The sequence below is a fragment of the Alexandromys fortis genome, unplaced genomic scaffold, assembly GCF_014885135.2.
Source record: "Alexandromys fortis isolate MF-2015 unplaced genomic scaffold, M_Fortis_MF-2015_v1.1 scaffold_109, whole genome shotgun sequence".
Classification (NCBI taxonomy): Eukaryota; Metazoa; Chordata; class Mammalia; order Rodentia; family Cricetidae; genus Alexandromys; species Alexandromys fortis.
In genome coordinates this window covers 377,226-394,528 of record NW_026068005.1, presented here as the reverse complement: position 1 = coordinate 394,528, position 17,303 = coordinate 377,226, and the positions used below count along the sequence as shown (strand labels likewise).

The 17,303-nt window shown below is 45.3% G+C and overlaps 1 protein-coding gene across 4 annotated transcripts in view; it reads right to left on the bottom strand.

The window, feature by feature from the left end:
* Nucleotides 1-17,303, bottom strand: part of Zranb3 (zinc finger RANBP2-type containing 3) — a 157,546-nt gene continuing 140,243 nt past the window's right edge. For all 4 annotated transcript variants that reach the window (XM_050161484.1, XM_050161485.1, XM_050161486.1 and 1 more), the window contains 7 exons: nucleotides 15,358-15,449; nucleotides 13,834-13,935; nucleotides 12,515-12,657; nucleotides 5,964-6,074; nucleotides 4,732-5,116; nucleotides 1,021-1,152; nucleotides 1-743 (listed from right to left, as the gene is read on the bottom strand). In XM_050161484.1, the coding sequence (XP_050017441.1) occupies nucleotides 645-743; nucleotides 1,021-1,152; nucleotides 4,732-5,116; nucleotides 5,964-6,074; nucleotides 12,515-12,657; nucleotides 13,834-13,935; nucleotides 15,358-15,449 (1,064 nt within the window). In that variant the 3' untranslated portion in view covers nucleotides 1-644. The remainder of the gene's footprint in view (nucleotides 744-1,020; nucleotides 1,153-4,731; nucleotides 5,117-5,963; nucleotides 6,075-12,514; nucleotides 12,658-13,833; nucleotides 13,936-15,357; nucleotides 15,450-17,303) is intronic.

Genomic DNA, 17,303 nt, shown 5'->3' with positions numbered 1-17,303 from the left:
TTCTTTCAATAATTAGCCTGGTTTTACATAAAAACAACACAAAAGGAAAAAAGTAACATGCAAGCAAACAGAAAACTAGACCATAAGAATTTGGTGGCATTATATTTTATGTTGTCTTTGTTCCCATGATTGCCCAGAGCACACAAATTCTACACAGAAGCCATTGTCACAATTAGATTATTTACAAAAGTATCTCTTCAAGAAAGATGGCTGGCCCAGAAGAAGGCAACATCCCAAACACACACAGCTCTTCTCCAGGAGGCAGGCTGGCCATGGTCAGCCCAGAATTCCACAGTAATGATGGCTTTCTTCCAAAATGTCCCTGATTTTTCTGGAATTTCCATTTATACCCCACAATCCAGAACCAATACTAACCAAGAAGCAACTGCCAGGTATTGGGAATATATTTATCACATATTACATGCACAGTGCAGCGATGAGGGCGTATAAGGGGAAACATGACTGACAACCTACATGGAGTCCGCAGGCCACAGAAACGCTTCCCGTCACTCCTCAGTTTCTGCTAGCTGCTTCATTTTGAGAGCACTTAGCACAAAGTCTAAATTCTAGCTCTTGATGATGTTTAAACACTTTTCACTCTCGTCAGCCCCTCTACCTGCAGGCCATGTGCTCTGTTTACTCCGCTACTTCTTCACCAGAAACCGAGTGATGTCTGACCCGTGCTTCATCGCCAGGGAGCGTCGTCTCGCCTGACTCCTTTCCTTGGCTTGCTGGGCAGTTCTCTAGAAGTCAGCAAATGCAAGGTTCAGGTTAGGGGGACTGTGCTGCAGTGGCGTGTGGCCCGAGAGCCATGAGTGGTCAGTGAGTGCGCTACCCACTGAGCCGCACCCTCAGAGAAGGAATGAAGAGGGTAGCAGCCGCCCCACACCTGTGACTGTGCGCTTCCACAGAGCCAGTGTCAGGAAGCGCCTCACATCTGCTCCCAGCCTCGCCCACCCGTGTGTACAAGTTCCCCCCTAGGGCTGCTTGGACTAGCCCACTTGTGTGATTGTCACTGACCTCCCTGTGGCACACGGTGCAGAGAGTCTGCAGGTTGTCCAGGGAGCACTGTCCCCCTCCCTCATACACTGGCTTGATGTGATCCACCTGCCAGAAGTGGCCTTCTCCTGGGTTTCTTAGCATTTCATTTAGCTGCAGGAAGAACATATAATCAGCAAGGAGCTGTGGCTGTGCACTGTGCAATCCCTTTCTACAGCAAAAGCACAGGGGAAACACATCAGGATGCCTTTTATAGCTATTGTTGTGAGTTTAAAAAAACCCATAAAACTCAAGGTTAGCAATTTGAAAGCAATAAAATGTTTCTAAAGGTTTTTCCCCATATTACCTAACATATTTGAGAAATCTTATAACCAAATACAAGATACCAAGGCTCCTGACAGATTGGGGGGAAATTGGTTGTTTCTTTACCCTTTAAGTTGCTTTATATATTTATGAAGCCAAAAGTGAGAAAATAAGAACAGATTGGAAATTAAAAGCTATATTAATATTAATAAAAACAGTATTAATAACTAAATAACCATTCATTATTTACCTAAATGCATTTGTTCCTATATCAATGGCAGGTTAACACTACTATCCACAATGTTTTGTTTGGTCTTATTTTCTAGGAAACATCTTTTGTATCCCAGGCTGGGATCAAATTAATCACGTAGCCAAAGATGACCTTGAACTCTTGACCCCCCCTTCTTCCAACTTCAAGTGCTGGGATCAGAGCCTGCAGCATCATGCTGGGTTTATGCAGTGCTGGGCATGGAACCCGGGTTTCCTGTGCACTCGGCAAGCTCTCTACTAACTGAGTTGCATCAGCTCTGGCCAGAACTTCTGTTATTTACCAGACAAGTCCCCAGGTTCCGTGGACTGGCATGGCACGAAATCTCACTGCAACTGTTTAAACATCAGAGGTTAGCATGTAAGATGTCTTTTATTTTTTTTACCCTTAGATAAGAAAGTCATTAAAATTAATTTTATGAATGCTGGCCATAGGAACCCATGATTATATCTACCCTAAAGCAGAAACACAGTTAGAGGCATCATATTCCTGACCTCAAAGTGACAAAGACAGTATACTGCTGGGACAAAAAAAAAGACACACAGACCAATGGAACACAACAGAGGACCCAGAAACAGACCCATACAATTATAGACACCTTTTTTTTTTTTTTTTTTCAGACAGGGTTTCTCTGTGTAAAAGCTCTGGCTGTCCTGGAACTCACTCTGCAGACCAGGCTGGCCTTGAACTCTCAGAGGTTGCCTGCCTCTGCCTCCTGAGGGCTGGGATTAAAGGTGTGCGCCATCACCCTCCGTCTTGGACCTCTAATTTTTGATGAAGGTACTGTGATGGTTTGACCAGGAATGACACCTATAGACTCATGTGTTTGAATGCTTAGCCTATAGGAGGTGTGGCTTTTTTGGAGTAGCCTTGTTGGAGGAAGTGTGTCACTTTGTGGCCAGGCTTTGAGGTCTCATATGCTCAAACTAAGCCTTGTGTGGCTCACAGTCTCTTTTTCCTGCCTGCGGATCAAGATAGATGTAGGACTCTTGGCTTCTTCTCCAGGACCATGTCTGCCTACATACAGCCATGTTTCCTCCCATGAGGATAATGGACTAATTAATCTCTGAACTGTATATAAGTCAGCCCCAAATAAATGTTTTCCTTTATAAGAGTCGCTGTGGTCATGGGGTCTCTTCACAGCAATAAAATGCTAACTAAGACAGGTGTCAAACACAGACCCTGGAAAAAAGACAACCTTTCCAATAGATGGTGCTGGCCAAGCTGGACATTTGTAAGTCACTTTAGAGAAAGCAGGTAGGGCTCTGGGGCAGACCAGTGACCTGACCAGTAGCGCCAATCCCTGAGGAGTTCTCAGGCGGCAAGCTGGTTCAGGGAACTTTGTCCTGCTAATGTTAGTCACTGCCTGACTTAGCCTTCTGTTAGAAGGAACAGATTGAGTTTAGAAGTATTGACAAATGTCATTCTAAATGGCATATTCTTAGAAGAAAAGAATCCATTTGCCTCTGCCCTTTGCAGCCAGTTTCTTCTCTCTGAGCATCTTTAACCGGCAGATTCAATGGTCCAGAAGAGATGTCTTTATTTTCTCTGGTAAGTGCGCAGCAGATCCCCGGGGGCCAGCTCTCATCATGCTGAATTTGCCTCATGAAAGAATCCTGCCGAGGCTTCTTCCCTCAGCACTCCTGGGCGCAATGTCTAACAGCAGTGGCTGCTACATTCCTAGACAGGTCACTTTCAAGATGACTGTGAGTCTCACGCACATCTTCAGAAGTCTGCTTGCCCAGGCAGCAGGCAGTGTGGGAGCTTGGCTGAGGGGTGCAGTTAGACCAGGGGATATCTCAGGAATATTGCTAGAGAAATAGTGTATTTCTCGAGATCCCACAGATACATTAAGTCATCGTTTAGAAACAAATGTTAGCTAAATCTATCATAATGTAGCAGGTAAATTAAATTAAAATATATAATTTGTTTTTTAATTAATTAATTCTAGTCAAGGTCTCACTATGTAGCCTTAGCTGTCCTGGAACTCACTCTGTGGACCAGGCTAGCCTTGAACTTGCTGAGATCCTCCTGAGTGAGTGTCGGGGATTAAAGGTGTGTGCTACCACACCTGGTTAAAAATATATAATTTGTTTAGCTGACAGGAATTCCTCTGATATCTCAGTGGCAGGGATTGCTTTAGTGACCCCTTTTTGACTAAGCACACCACAAAATGAGACATTTTCCTTTAGTTGGAAGTTTAGAATAGTTTTTGTAAGAAAATCAGACATCTGATTGTGTTTCGGGAAGCTAAGTGAATACTGATGAGTGTGCTAGGCAGGGGAACTGGCCAAAAGCTTTTACTAAAGTTGCATTGTGCAATGGACCACACACACAGCCTTTTCATTATAAACTGCATTTTGGAGTTACCCCTTATGCCCGGTCCTAAGATACGAACATATTGGAAGTAGCTCAGTGTCTGTGTTTGCAGCCATGCACCACACTTAACCCTTAAGACAGAGTCAGAATCCAAGCACACCTAGACCACAGAGCCACTACTCAGGAAAACAAGTCGAGACATCATGTGGACACAGTGAGACACACAGAGTGAAGGGAACTCTACAGGGAAATGACTCTGTTTCTTTCCTCAATCAACAGTACAAAAAAGGGAGGGGATGCCAGAGACTAAACAAAGCATAAATGGCATGACAACCAAAACAAAGATGTATTTTGATCCTAATTTGAACAAAATAAATGAGACAATCTTGAAAAGCAAACATGCACTTACTATAATTGACAACTTCTCATTTTGTTGGCTGTAGTCATTTGTACTGTGATTATGTTTTTACACAGGAAGAGCTGAGAGAAGAGAGAGGGAGGGAGAGGATAAGAGAGACAGGAAGGGAGTGGGAAAGAAGGAAAGGATGGAGGGAGGAAAGGGGTATGAGAAGGAGGGAAGAAGAAAGGAAGGAGGAGGAGAGGGAGAGAACGGAGGGAGAGAAGGGAGGCGGGCGGCAGTCATTGCCCATGAGATGCATTATGAAGATGAGCTGACTGGACGAAGCGAGAGACAGATGCAAGCGGAGAGCCACATGGTGAGCGCTAAAGCTGGTGATGGTGTGGGTTTGCTATTTTCTCTCCCTTTGTACACGTTCAACACCGACAGAGTCCGTCAGCATTCACCTCGGACCGCGCCACTGTGACAGGCCACAGAGACATACCTGCTCCAGTGGGAGCTTTGCAGCCCATGCAGCATCTAGAAGACTCTTCCTCTGACTTTTAGGGGCATCTCTCACTCGCAGAAAGAGTTCCTGTGCATTCACCCCGCAGAGCTGACATACGCCATGTTCTGCTGCAAACACCTGGGCTCTCAGGTAACTGTTATTGGATCGGATCCAGAATTCCTCCTGACATTCCAGGGAGCAGAACCGTGAGTCCCAGGCGCTGGACCCTTGCTCAGGCTGGCAGGTGGGATGCTGGCAGCGGAGACAGAGCGGCCTTCCTTCCTTATCCACAGCCTGAATATAGCCTTTAGATGGGGATGGCTCAAGAGCAAGATCAGCCGGACAGGGTTTTGGGAATGGGACACAGGCCCTGCCGAGCTTTCTGCAATAGAACAAAAAAACACCGTATAGTAAGTAGGGAAGCTGGGCCACTGCTCTGCAGAAAGGCTCCGATCTGGAATTCAGTCAGGAGGTGAAATGGCTGTGGTCGGTAGCACCCCATAGTCCAGCCTACTTGAGAAGAACCATGCCACAAAAACTAATTTGACACAAGCAGCCTCTTTTACGCGCTGAGGGGCCTCCCCACTAACCACTTCCAGACATCAGATGAGAGATATACTGGTGATGATGCTGGACCATGAGATGGACTGGAAATGCTCATCCAAACTAATGTGAACTCTCCGGAACCCTACTGGCTACGCCGCTCCTCACCCAGCTGGCCTATACACCTCCTCAGCCTCAGGACACTATAGATTCTGTGGTTTTTTTTTTTTTTTTTCCTGCCTTACAGAGTGAAGGGACTGTCATAGTCAGAGTGATAGAGCAGAACACTTGTTAAATATCAGCTTTCTCCAGGTAAACTACAAGCTGATCAGATAACATCAGATGTGAAACACAAAAGGATACATCTCACTTGAGTGGGGCCCCAGCCACACTGGGCTGATACGACCGGAACAATGCCAGGCTCGCAGGGTCAGGTCTCCTGGTATCTTTACCCAGGCCTGGGGCAGGTCACATAGGCTCCTGGCTTGGGGTATTCCTCATCTCTGATGTCTAAGATGATAAGCTCATGGGCCTAGGAGCATTGTTAGGAGGCCCAAAAAGCTGGTAAATCCCGACAGTGCTTTGTGACCTCTGAAGGTCACACCATGGGGGCTATTATCACAGAAACTGGTGTGTAAGTCTGAAGCGGTATTTTTCACTGGGTGGAAGTGTCATGGGGCACTTACTTTATAGAAGGGTCCTGTGGCCTGGACTCCTTGGTGATCAGACGGATGTGGCCCCCATCGGTTTTCACTTTATTCATGGAGGCTGTGGCAACATCTTCTTTAGTGATATATCTAGAACAATTAGATGTTAAATATGTTTTTCTCATATAGGAGTTTCTGGGGAGGGAGAGGCATTGCTGAGGCATTGCTAGTGAGGTATCCATGCTCTAGAAACTAAGTCTTCAGCCACGCTCCTGTAAGCAACCCTGAATACGCTCACAGAGTATTGTGGTTACACACACAAAGGCATGGATACAGAACACAGTCTAGTTGGGAAGAAGAAGGGGTCAGTGGGAGAGGAAAGGAAACAAGAGAGGGTAATGGGGTGAGTCTGAACAAAATGCATCGTCTGCATTATATACATGAATGAAAACATCACAGTGAAACCCGTTATTATGTGCAGTTAACTCAGAGTAACAACATTAAAAACAGTTTCTATATTATTTTCTGTTTTGAGTTCCACTATGTAGTGGTCCTAGCTGGCCTGCAACTCCCTAGAGAGACCAAGCTGGCCTTGAACTCAGAGATCTGCTTGCTCCGCTTCTGAAGTGCTGGGATTAAAAATGTACAGCACCTTGCTCAGTTATTTTCTGTATTTTTAGAAAATCCTTACAATTGTAAAATGATGTGGGTATGCATGTATGTACACACACACACACACACACACACACACTGCATGCAGTTCCTACAGAGGCCAGAAGAGAGCATCATATCCGCCCCCAACCCCGGAAACGGAATGATAAGCAGTCCAATGTGGGTGCTGGAAACCAAGTCCAGATCTTCGGTAAGTAGCAAGTACTCTTAACCACTGAGCCAGCTCTATAGAGCCTTAAATCTTTTAAAAAATGACCTCTCTCTCTCTGTTACAAGTCAGGTTTGTTTTCTCCTTCTAACATGTGGGTTCTAGGGATTGAACTCAGATTCGGTTGCAAATGCCTTTACCCACTGAGCCATATTGCCAGCTCATAATGGATCGGCAACACAGTCTCAACTTGGTGGTTGCCTCCTTTCCCCTTGGTACCAAAGACTGACCCTGGAGCCCACGTCATGCAAGCTAATCAAGTGTTCTGCACTGAGTCATACTCTCAAGAAGAATCTGTAACTTATATTCACCGCGCTCCTGGTGAAAGTAAAGGAGCAAAAGAAAGACGCAATTATGTTTCCTAGCTGACCGTAACGTTTGAAAATGGGCTTGTCCTTCTGGCTGCTGTTTGTTATGTGGGAAACTCCTATCTTTGTCCAAATCAGTTGTCACAATATTCACTTCTCCAAGAAAGTCAAGAGTCATTCATAATTTTTAATTGTCAACTATCCACAGTCTAGCATTATATGAGAGGAAAGCCTGGTTGAGGAATTACTCAGATACGCTTACCTGTGGGCATGTCTGTAGGGGATTGTCTTGACAGTTTATTGGTGTTGGAGGTCCCAGCCCACTGTGGGTGGCACCATTTCCTAGCCAGATAGATGATCCCACATTGTATAAGAAAGCTGCAGAGTGAGCCACAGAGCTAACTAGGAAGCAGCAAACCTCATGGTTCCTTCTCAGTTCCTTCCTCAAGTTCCCAACCTCAACCCATTTTTCCTCACTAATCAGAGCGTGGCCTGGAAGTATAAGCTGAGCAGACCCTTTCCTGTCCAAGTTACTCACGATCAGAGTATTTTACTGGAGCAAGAAAACCAGACTGCACAAACTCTCAAATCTGGGGGAAGAAAGGAGTGGATGTGGGCATAAGAAATGATCAAATACACGTATGACTGACAGCCTTAAGGAAACTGCCTCTCAAACTGCACAGAGACTTTCCGGCGCTGCCCCTCCTCTTCTGCTCTTTGCGGTCCCAGCAAATCAGCTCTGTCAGCTACAACACAACACAGCGAGTTCGACTGGATGTCCTATAAATTCGAGGTTGCCGCCCAAGACAGCAGCCCCTTAACTTGCCAGTCTTAGCAGAACAAAGCCCTCTTGATGTGGGAGCCAGACCCTCTCACGTACTACCAGTAACACTCCTGGTCTAGGTGTGGGAAGTAAAAAAGAAAGTAATTCAAGGTAAAGGGGGAATTAAGGAGGTGAAATGCAATTCCCAATTAATTTTTTCTAATTAGCATGACCCAATTTCTTGGCTAGTTTACCCTTATTGTAGACATTTTAAATTCCACATGAACTTCTTCATGCCCAGCTTTTTGTTTTGCTTTTTCACATGCGTGATGGGGATTTGAACACTGGCCTTCATGCTTGCAAAACAAGTTCTCTTTACTCACTGAACTATATGCCCAGCCTCCCTATTCATTTTAATGGTTGCATGCCACTCCACTATCACCAGGTGATAACCTGTGTACCTCGTTTCTGATGAGTGGTTGTCAGGCGAAAGTATACATTTACCCTACCACATTTAAAAACCCTCTAGACTCTAGGGGAGACATGGGTCTCTTACAATACTTTGGTTTATGTGTATAGCTGTTTTGCCTGCACACACGTTTGTGTACCACTTGTGCCTAGTGTGTGTGGGAATCTGAAAAGGGCATCCAATCTCCTGGAGCTGGAGTTACAGATTGTTCTAAGCTGCCCCGTGGGTGCTGGGAATTGAACCTGGGTCGTCTCAAAGAGCAGCCAGTGGCAGAGGCAGGTGGATCTTTGTGAGTTCGAGACCAGCTTGGTCTACAAGAGCTAGTTCCAGGACAGGCTCCAAAACCACAGAGAAACCCTGTCTCGAAAAAGCAAAAAAAAANCATCATGTTGTTGCCAGGAACTGAACTCAGGACATTTAAAAAAGCAGCCAGTGCTCTTAACCCCTGAGCCATCTCTCCAGCCCTCCACTGTATTTTTTATGAACTGTATATATAGGGATTAGGGAGATGGCTTAGTGGTTAAAGTGCTTGAAGAGCAAGTATGAGAAATAGGGTTTCGATCCCCAAAAATCCATCCAATTGCCAGATGGGTGTGGCCACCTGTAGTTCTGCCTCATAGACTTGCCATATAAGTAAGCTTTGGATTTCAGAGACATGCGTCAATGAACAAGGTGGAAAAGCAATTGAGGATGATTCCTGACATCTCCATATGCACACACACACACACACACACACACACACACACACACACACAATGGAAACAGAAACACACATATATATTAAATCCCCAGAACTAGAATCTCTAGGTTAAAAGTCTTGGCTGCTGTGATCTGGGCTTAGAGCCACACACCTTAAATCACAGCACTCAGAAGGCAGAGGCAGGTGGATCTCTGAGTTAGATAGAGGTCAGCCTGTTTTTGTAGTGAGTTCCAGAACGGCCAAATACAATGAGACCCTGTCTTGAAAAAGCAAACAAACAAACAAACAAACAAAACAAAACAAAAACCCCAAAAAACAAACAAACGAAAACCAGTCTTGGTTGCTTTATGTGTGATGGACTATTCTCTTCTGCAACAAAAGCTAGTTCCAGGACAGTCAGTGCTGTTACACAGAGAAATCCTGTCTCAAAAAACGCATATATGTGATATATCATATATTTATATATATAAAACTTAATATTACTTATTTATTTTTGTACTTATGTCTGTTTCTTAAAGCAAAACTCAGGTTAATTCATAGTGAGTTACCTTGATCTTCTAGTTTCTAAGCCTCCTTCTTGGCCTCCATCCCCCAACCACTTCATTCCCAGACAGAAGCATCTGCTAACACATTTCTGAGGGTTCTAAATGAGCTCAGACTTCCTCAGCTTTGCAGAGTAGGGGCTGTCAAGCCTGACCTCGGGGACTGTCAATGGGAAGAGCTCGGATGTGTAATCCAGTCATTTCAGTGGTGCTGAGACATCTAGTCAGAGTTAAAACGGAAAACAACCACTCGCTTTCGCGGAGAAGGTTTAACATAAGTTTCTGAAAACTACAAGAAACCCCATAGAAGGGAAATAACACCTTTTAAAACTTAGTGTCATATTTCCAATATTTCATTTTTCATTGTGGCTTCCAGACATTCATGGAATTATGACAGCTCCTGAAAGGATGATGGTAAATCTCAATTTTGGCAAAGAGAGAAGGAAGACTGTTACCCACAAAACCAGTTTCTGAATAAGATTCCAGTAAAAGATACACTTAAATTTTTTTATGATTTATTTATTTTATGTATACGAGTGTTCTATCTGATTGTGCACTACACGTCAGAAGAGGGCATCAGATCCCACTATAGATGGCTGTGAGCCACCATGTGGTTGCTGGGAATTGAACTCAGGACCTCTTAGAAGAACAGCCAGTGCTCTTAACCTCCAAGCCATCTCTCCAGCCCCCAAGATAGACATTTTTAAAACAAGTGTGTGCTTTGGAAAGTGGCTCATACTGATGGCTATAATCCTGGGCTCTCGGGTGCTGACCTGCTGGTAGAGGAGCTAACGTAATACGGCTGCCACTACATCAGCCTGGTCTCTCAGAAACGGAACTCATTCAGGAACCATCGCAGTGCTTGCTGGTCTTGGTCATTTCCCATCATCCTAGACTGAGTTACCTGGAAGCTAGCTGCAACCTCAGGTTGGATAAGGCCTATAACTGCTGGGGCTGTTTGGTGTTTGCTGGGGATCTAATCAATTTTTCAGGAATCCCAAAATTTCATGTCTATGTCTTTTTTGTTATTGCTCTTTTTGAGACATTGTGTGTGTGTGTGTGTGTGTGTGTGTGTGTGTGTGTGTGTGTGTGTGTGAATCTGTCTCTGTGGGTGCATGTAGACCAAGGGTTGATCTCAGCGTTTGTTGCTGGATCACTTTCCACTTCACCAAAGCAGGGTCTCTTGCTGGATCTGGAGTTCAATCACCTGGCGAGTCTAGCTAGTCAACTTGCCCAAAGGATCCCTATCTCTGTGTCCTGACTGCTGGGTCAACTCAGCTTACATATGGGTCTGGGGATATGAACTTCGTTGCTCATACAGGTGATTTACACACCGAGCCATGTCTCCAGCCTGACATTTAATGTTTTCAAGAAATGGGTCCTCCCTGTGCATGCCTAGGGAGTGAAGGGCGATGCCGCCCCCTTCATGCCCACTGGGCTGAGGGTTTCTAAGAGACTCTCGGTTAATTTCTCTAAAAACAGTCAGGTAGGGTGACAAGGTGAAAGAGAGCGGAGTCTAAGGCAGCCTCAGGTGGCGCTCTGCCATTCGGTCTTCACACCTGCTCTGTGGACACACCCTTCCTCCTGCCACTGCTACTCAACGAGGCGCCCACAGGACGCCAGCGCTGAGCTGTTCCCCTCTGTGGCTACAAAGGTTTCCCTGAAAGACTTCCCTCTCTCTGACCAGTCACAAGGTGTCTAAATGAACCCTGTGAACAGCTTTCTTCATTCTCCTCCTCCTGTTCACTCAGCCGACTCCTTAACCGAGCCGGTCTCTAGGTATGTTCTGTAGTGGGATAACCTAAAATGTCCTCAAACGTGTCGACACTTAGGAAAACTGACCCTTAGGGCAGGTATCTCCCACTTTTGGAAACGTGGTGCCTATGGAAGCCAGAGGAGGGAACTAGATCTCCTTGAACTGGAGTTACAGATGGTTGTAAGCCATTATGTGGGTGCTGGGAACCAAACCCAGGACCTCTGCATCCTTTTTTTTTTTTTTGGTTTTTCAAGACAGGGTTTCTCTGTGGTTTTGGAGCCTGTCCTGGAACTAGCTCTTGTAGACCAGGCTGGTCTCGAACTCACAGAGATCCGCCTGCCTCTGCCTCCCGAGTGCTGGGATTAAAGGTGTGCGCCACCATCGCCTGGCTTCCTCTGCATCCTTCTATCCTTCCCTATTGACTAGCGCAAATGTAGATTTATGGAGGAAGGTGTTATCAGGCAGGACTGTCACTCTGTGATTTCCCTCAAAGAAGGAACTTTGTTCCTTGCTAGGAGAAGCAGGGTTTCTGACCATAGAGACACGGATGTTTACAATGTGACACATGGGGAGTAGAAACGGCCTTTTGGTGAAGATGGCAGATGATACTAAAAATGTGTCACAATTAATTACCCTTTATTTTCCAACCACGGAGCTGACACTATTTTCCAGTCTGGGAACACTGTGGTGTGTTACAATGGGACCAGCCCCCTGCTGCAAGGCAGTTAAGAGCCCCAGGGCGTGCTCTGCACTCTCGGGGTAAAAGTCTCTGTTGTATCACAGGTACACCAACCCCTGTCTCTGCCCCTGTTAATGAGCAGGATTCCTGGTAAGTAAAATCCAGACAATCTGACGTCTCCCAGCAGATCTGGTTGAATTCAATATATATATATATATATATACCTACATTGCTATGAAATGATATAGCTATCACTTTAAGTATAATTCTTCCTCCCTCCCTCTCTTAATACAAGGTTTCTTGTTACCCAGACTACCTTTGAACTCCCCATATAGCCGAGAATGACCTTGAATTCCTGATCCTCATGCCTCCACTCCTAAGGGGTGCAGTTACAAGTGTGTACCCCAAAACTGGCTTATTCATTGCTATAAAGGAATGCAGGGCTTGTAATGAAAGCAATCTACCACAAGATGTGAAGGAAAGGCACGCTTACCTTTTAGCACTGTTTTCTTTGGCCTGCTGTTTTGTGATCTCTTCCAAGGCCAGGACTGGGCTGCAGAACAGCTGCCCACTTTTCCTGATCATCTTCTGCTTCATGGCTGTCAGGCTATTCCACTCTCGGACAAGCCTCAAAATCTGGCAGAACAGAAGTGATGTACCTTCCTTTGAAAGTCGTTACTTACATGAGAAAACCGATGTCTTACAGCATCCCTCAAACAAGCTGAGCCCTACAGTTTGTCTTTCTCCAACTCGATACTACTTTCATGTTATAAATTGCCTATGGCAAGTTCAGTCCAGAGTCCCTAAAGGCAGTTCAGCATATGATCTGAACACACAGGCACCAACAGGGAGAAGTGCTCACAGAGACCAAATCAGAGTAGAAGTATAGACCCCTGCAGCCGCCCTGGGAAAGCTAGCCTTAGGGAGGCAGATCCTGCAGGGGTTGCAGGGGATGGCACAACTCCCCATGATCACACTGTGTTAGATGCCGCAGACACCAAAGGACAAAAGCCAGCAATAAATTGAGGATAACTGGCTCAATGGCTTTGGTTTTATTATCTGTCTATCTACCTCTCATCCATCCATCCATCCATCCATCCATCCATCCATCCATCCATCCTTCCGTCCATCCACCTTACCATCTATGTATCTCTATCAATCATCTACCCAATCTATCTAATCCAGCATCTATCTGAATCCGAGCAACAGTATTAAGTGATGCTAAAGAAAACAGTTCACTGCTACCTCTTCCTACAAGAGGGGTGCAGCTGGCCGCCAGGTACTGCTTCATTTCCACAAACAGGGTAGGAAAAGCAAAAACAAGGCAACAAAACCTCTGCTACTTTCTTGTAAATTCAAATGGTGGCGTGCAATGGAGGTTAAGGTCTCCCTGGCAGCTGGCTGACCTGCAGCTGCAGCACAGAGGTCACTCTGACAATGAGTCCAGAGTCACAGTGTGGCATTATCCTGGCTCTTGGCATGTGCCACTGTTAGAATTTAACCCTAGAAGATAAAATGTGATTCTGACAGATGTGTCACAGCTGCTAATCCGATGAACGAGAGTGAAAAGATGTGAGGACGATTCTGTCCTCAGCAGCTGCGCAGGTGTGATCACTCACCAAGGAAACAGATGTCACATTTATTCTTAGCCCCAGTGGAATGAATAGACACTGCCTGGATGGACAGAAATGCAGCCTGCAATCTGACTCTGCAACAGCTATCAGGTTTGTTTCATTAAACTAAAAATGATCTCTAAAATTCCTAAATTTTATTTCAAATAAATGCAAGTGTATTATTTAGAACTCTTCTTACCTGTGAACGATTCTGTTTTAGCTGAAACCTTGCTGGCAAGTCTTCCCAAAGGTCTAACTTTATATCCAAAGGAATGAAATTACAGTTCATCGGTTTTCCATCCTGAGGACAGATGAGGAGACACTGTTAATGTAATTCAGCCTGTAGGTACCAGGAACCACTTTACAAGAAAACTTAATTATGATGTAGCAGGACCATTTTCCTCAAAAATATGCCAGGAGGCACATTCTAGACTAGGGTGTATCTGACACGAACCCCCTGTAGAGCTGAGGTGGGAGGGGAGGCTATTACTCTGCCTGTACACAGCCTGAGCTTTCTGCTGTCAGCCTGGGTGCTGTGCTTCTGCCCCAAATACTTCTCTACTGCCTAACCTTGGAAATACACACGAGACGATGAAAATCTGTGAACTCACGCAGAAGAACAGCTCGTCCTTGGCATTAACACAAGTGATCTTTACAGTATTACAGACATGGCTCCCATCAGACAGCAGCACCGATAAACATCTCGCCATCCCTTCCCAGTGGCTGACACATCTACCCACTGTTATTGGCAGGAGGGGAAGGGAGACAGACACTCTAGAGACCAGTTTTAAAATCTGCTTCTCCAAAGCTGTGCTACACTGCTGCTGCATGAAGAGCAGCTGTCCATGCCCCTGGCTGGAGAGGAAGATGGGGCTGCACTGAGGAGTAATACTGGGGGTATTATCTGCCCACCAAGCTCTTACTCCCTTATGCTTGAGTCTCCTTAACAGTCTTACGGGGGAATTGCTGAGTTCAAGGCCAGTGAGTTCCAGGACAGTTGGGGCGACACAGAGAAACCTTGTCTTGAACCCCTCCCCCCAAACCCAAAATCAAACAAAAAGCACATGTTATTTATATGAATGTTAGTTATTTTAAAACTAATAATACATTAGTATTTTAAGTGTCTTCATTTTGCTTCAGAATGGAGTAACTATCAATAGGTATAACCCATATCAACAAGAGCTCTTAGGGTTTTCAACATTTTCACCATGGAAAGGGTCTTTAGACTAAAACGTGTGGCCTTTGCTAGCCCAGGCTACTGCAGCAGTCTGAATGCTCACTTTAGGAAGCCTATTCTCTGACATTTGGCATGGAGGCTGGGGTGGGGGTGTGACATGTTGGGGGGTGGGGCGGTTGGAGGTGGAGGTGAGGTGTTAGGCAGCCACAAATGTTGCTTCAAATGCTGAATGATCTTCAGGGATAAGCTTGTTCTATCCTTGCAACAAACCCTTCGTACATTTTCCAGCTGAGGAAATGGAAGCAGAGAGCAGCCCATTGTTCAGGATCATGCTAACCGGTAACACTGCAATCGAGGTCTCTTTCCCTGAAGTCTTAATGACTCTGCTTTGACATGTCTTTGTCTTGAGATTAGACGGGAATTTAAAAACAAGTCATATGCAGGCAGAAAACTGGGTGCCTGTCTCACTGTTAGGATCTCCACTGAAAAGTGAAGCAAGGAAGTCTGACTTTATATTCTGAGATACAGAATCTGTGTGACACTTACCTGGGTATAGAGGTGGATCCGGTCTGTGTTTTTACTTGCACAAAACATAAAGGTTTCACACACTGGCAGGGTTCCTGACTCATTCTTCTGTTCTAATGAAGAAAACAAAAGAGAATCTGAAAAGCCTGTCTACTCTCTGTCTAAAATAGCATACTTGGGGTCTGGAGAGATGGCTCAGCAGCTATAAACATCTGCTGTTCTTTCAGAGACTGCAGTTTGATGGACAACACGCATGCAGGTGGCTCACAACTACCTGTAATTCCAACTTCAGGGAATCTGATGCCCTCTTCTGGCTTCTCTGGGTATCCACACACACATAGTCATACACATGTTCAGACAGATAAATAAAATATAAACAGATCTTCAAAAAGCAGCTTATTTCACTGTTGTGCAGGTTAGAATAATGAAATAGCTATGTCTAAAAGCTAACACATTCGATAAGCTTGTCTAGGCTTGAAATGAAACTTTCAAGGCAGGTCTTTTTTTTTTTTTTTTTTTTGATTTTTCGAGACAGGGTTTCTCGGTAGCTTATGGTTCCTGTCCTGGAACTAGTTCTTGTAGACCAGGCTGACCTTGAACTCACAGAGATCTACCTGCCTCTGCCTCTGCTGGGATTAAAGGTGTGCGCCACCACCGCCCGGCTCAAGGCAGGTCTTTTAAGAGCATTGTCTTATTTGGAAACTGGGCCTTCTTTGCTAATGATTGAACAAGAAGTAACAGATCCAGAATCATTTGGAAAGATGTGTCAGAAGGGACCTTTCTGTAACACCAGAAATCATTACCGGACTTGAAGGGTTTTAGAATTTCTCCCCTTTGCTGAGCACACTGCAGCTGGGACAAAATAGTCCCCATCTGATTATGAGCATCAGGACAGCCTTGTTGAGTCCCACTGATGTGCCTGGGCTCGTCCCATTACCCAGAATTCTTCAGGAAAGACAAAACTTGTGGAGGCAAGTCTACATAATAATTAGAGCTAAAGGGGCTGAGCTGCAGTTCAGGAGTAGAGTATTTGTCTAGCTGCCCCAAGACCCTGCACTGGATCCCAAGTACAATTAAAACCAAACCCCCAAAGCACAGGTTAAGTAAACAATGAGTGCAGTTAATGCCTACTAAACATACCAGTGGCCCAGGAACTGTGCTAACTGCTGTCTCCAGTGCGTTTCTCACACATGAAGAACACATTTTAACAGGAGGAATCTCAGCACGTTAACCTGCTTAATAGGAAAGGGGCTCCAGAGCTTGTACTCTTAAAATGCATTGACTATTTTTATTTATGCGATGTGTACACCTCTGTGAATTTATGTGCACTGTGTGCATGCAGATGCCAGTGGGGCCAGTGGGCATCAGATCCTAAACTAGAGTTAAGGTGATTGTGAACCCCCTGGTTTGGGTGCTGGGAACCAAAGTCAGGTCACTCTTGGTCACTGGCTATCTCTCTAGTTGCCGAGTTTATACTCTATTTTAGTTGTGGTTGGTCAGTGACCTCCGGACATTCTTTCCCAGGTCGAGAAGCTTAGCTTTACTTGCCAGTCCACTAGGCAATACCATCACCGTAATAGTTTTTTAGTAGACCTACTATAGACCAAACAAAGCAGCTGAAGGCAGAAGGTACTGCTGGTCCCGATCCCCAGGACAAACAACAGTCACAGCCACGGGTGGCCTGTCTGGGCTTTGTAAGGTGCTGGGCCAGTTTAATGGGAAGTTCTTTCTGACGACCTTGAGCAGAAGAGCATTTGTAATCAGTGCGTCTCCATATTTGAAGAATTAGGCATTAATGTGTAAAGATTAGAAATCACTCTTTGACAGCTGGAGAGAAGGCTCAGCAGTTAAGAGCACTGGCTGCTCTTCCAGAGGTCCCTGGTTCAATTCCCAGCATGCATGTGGTGGCTTACAACCACCTGTGATGAGACCTTCTGGCCTGCAAGCATACATGCAGGCAGAACACT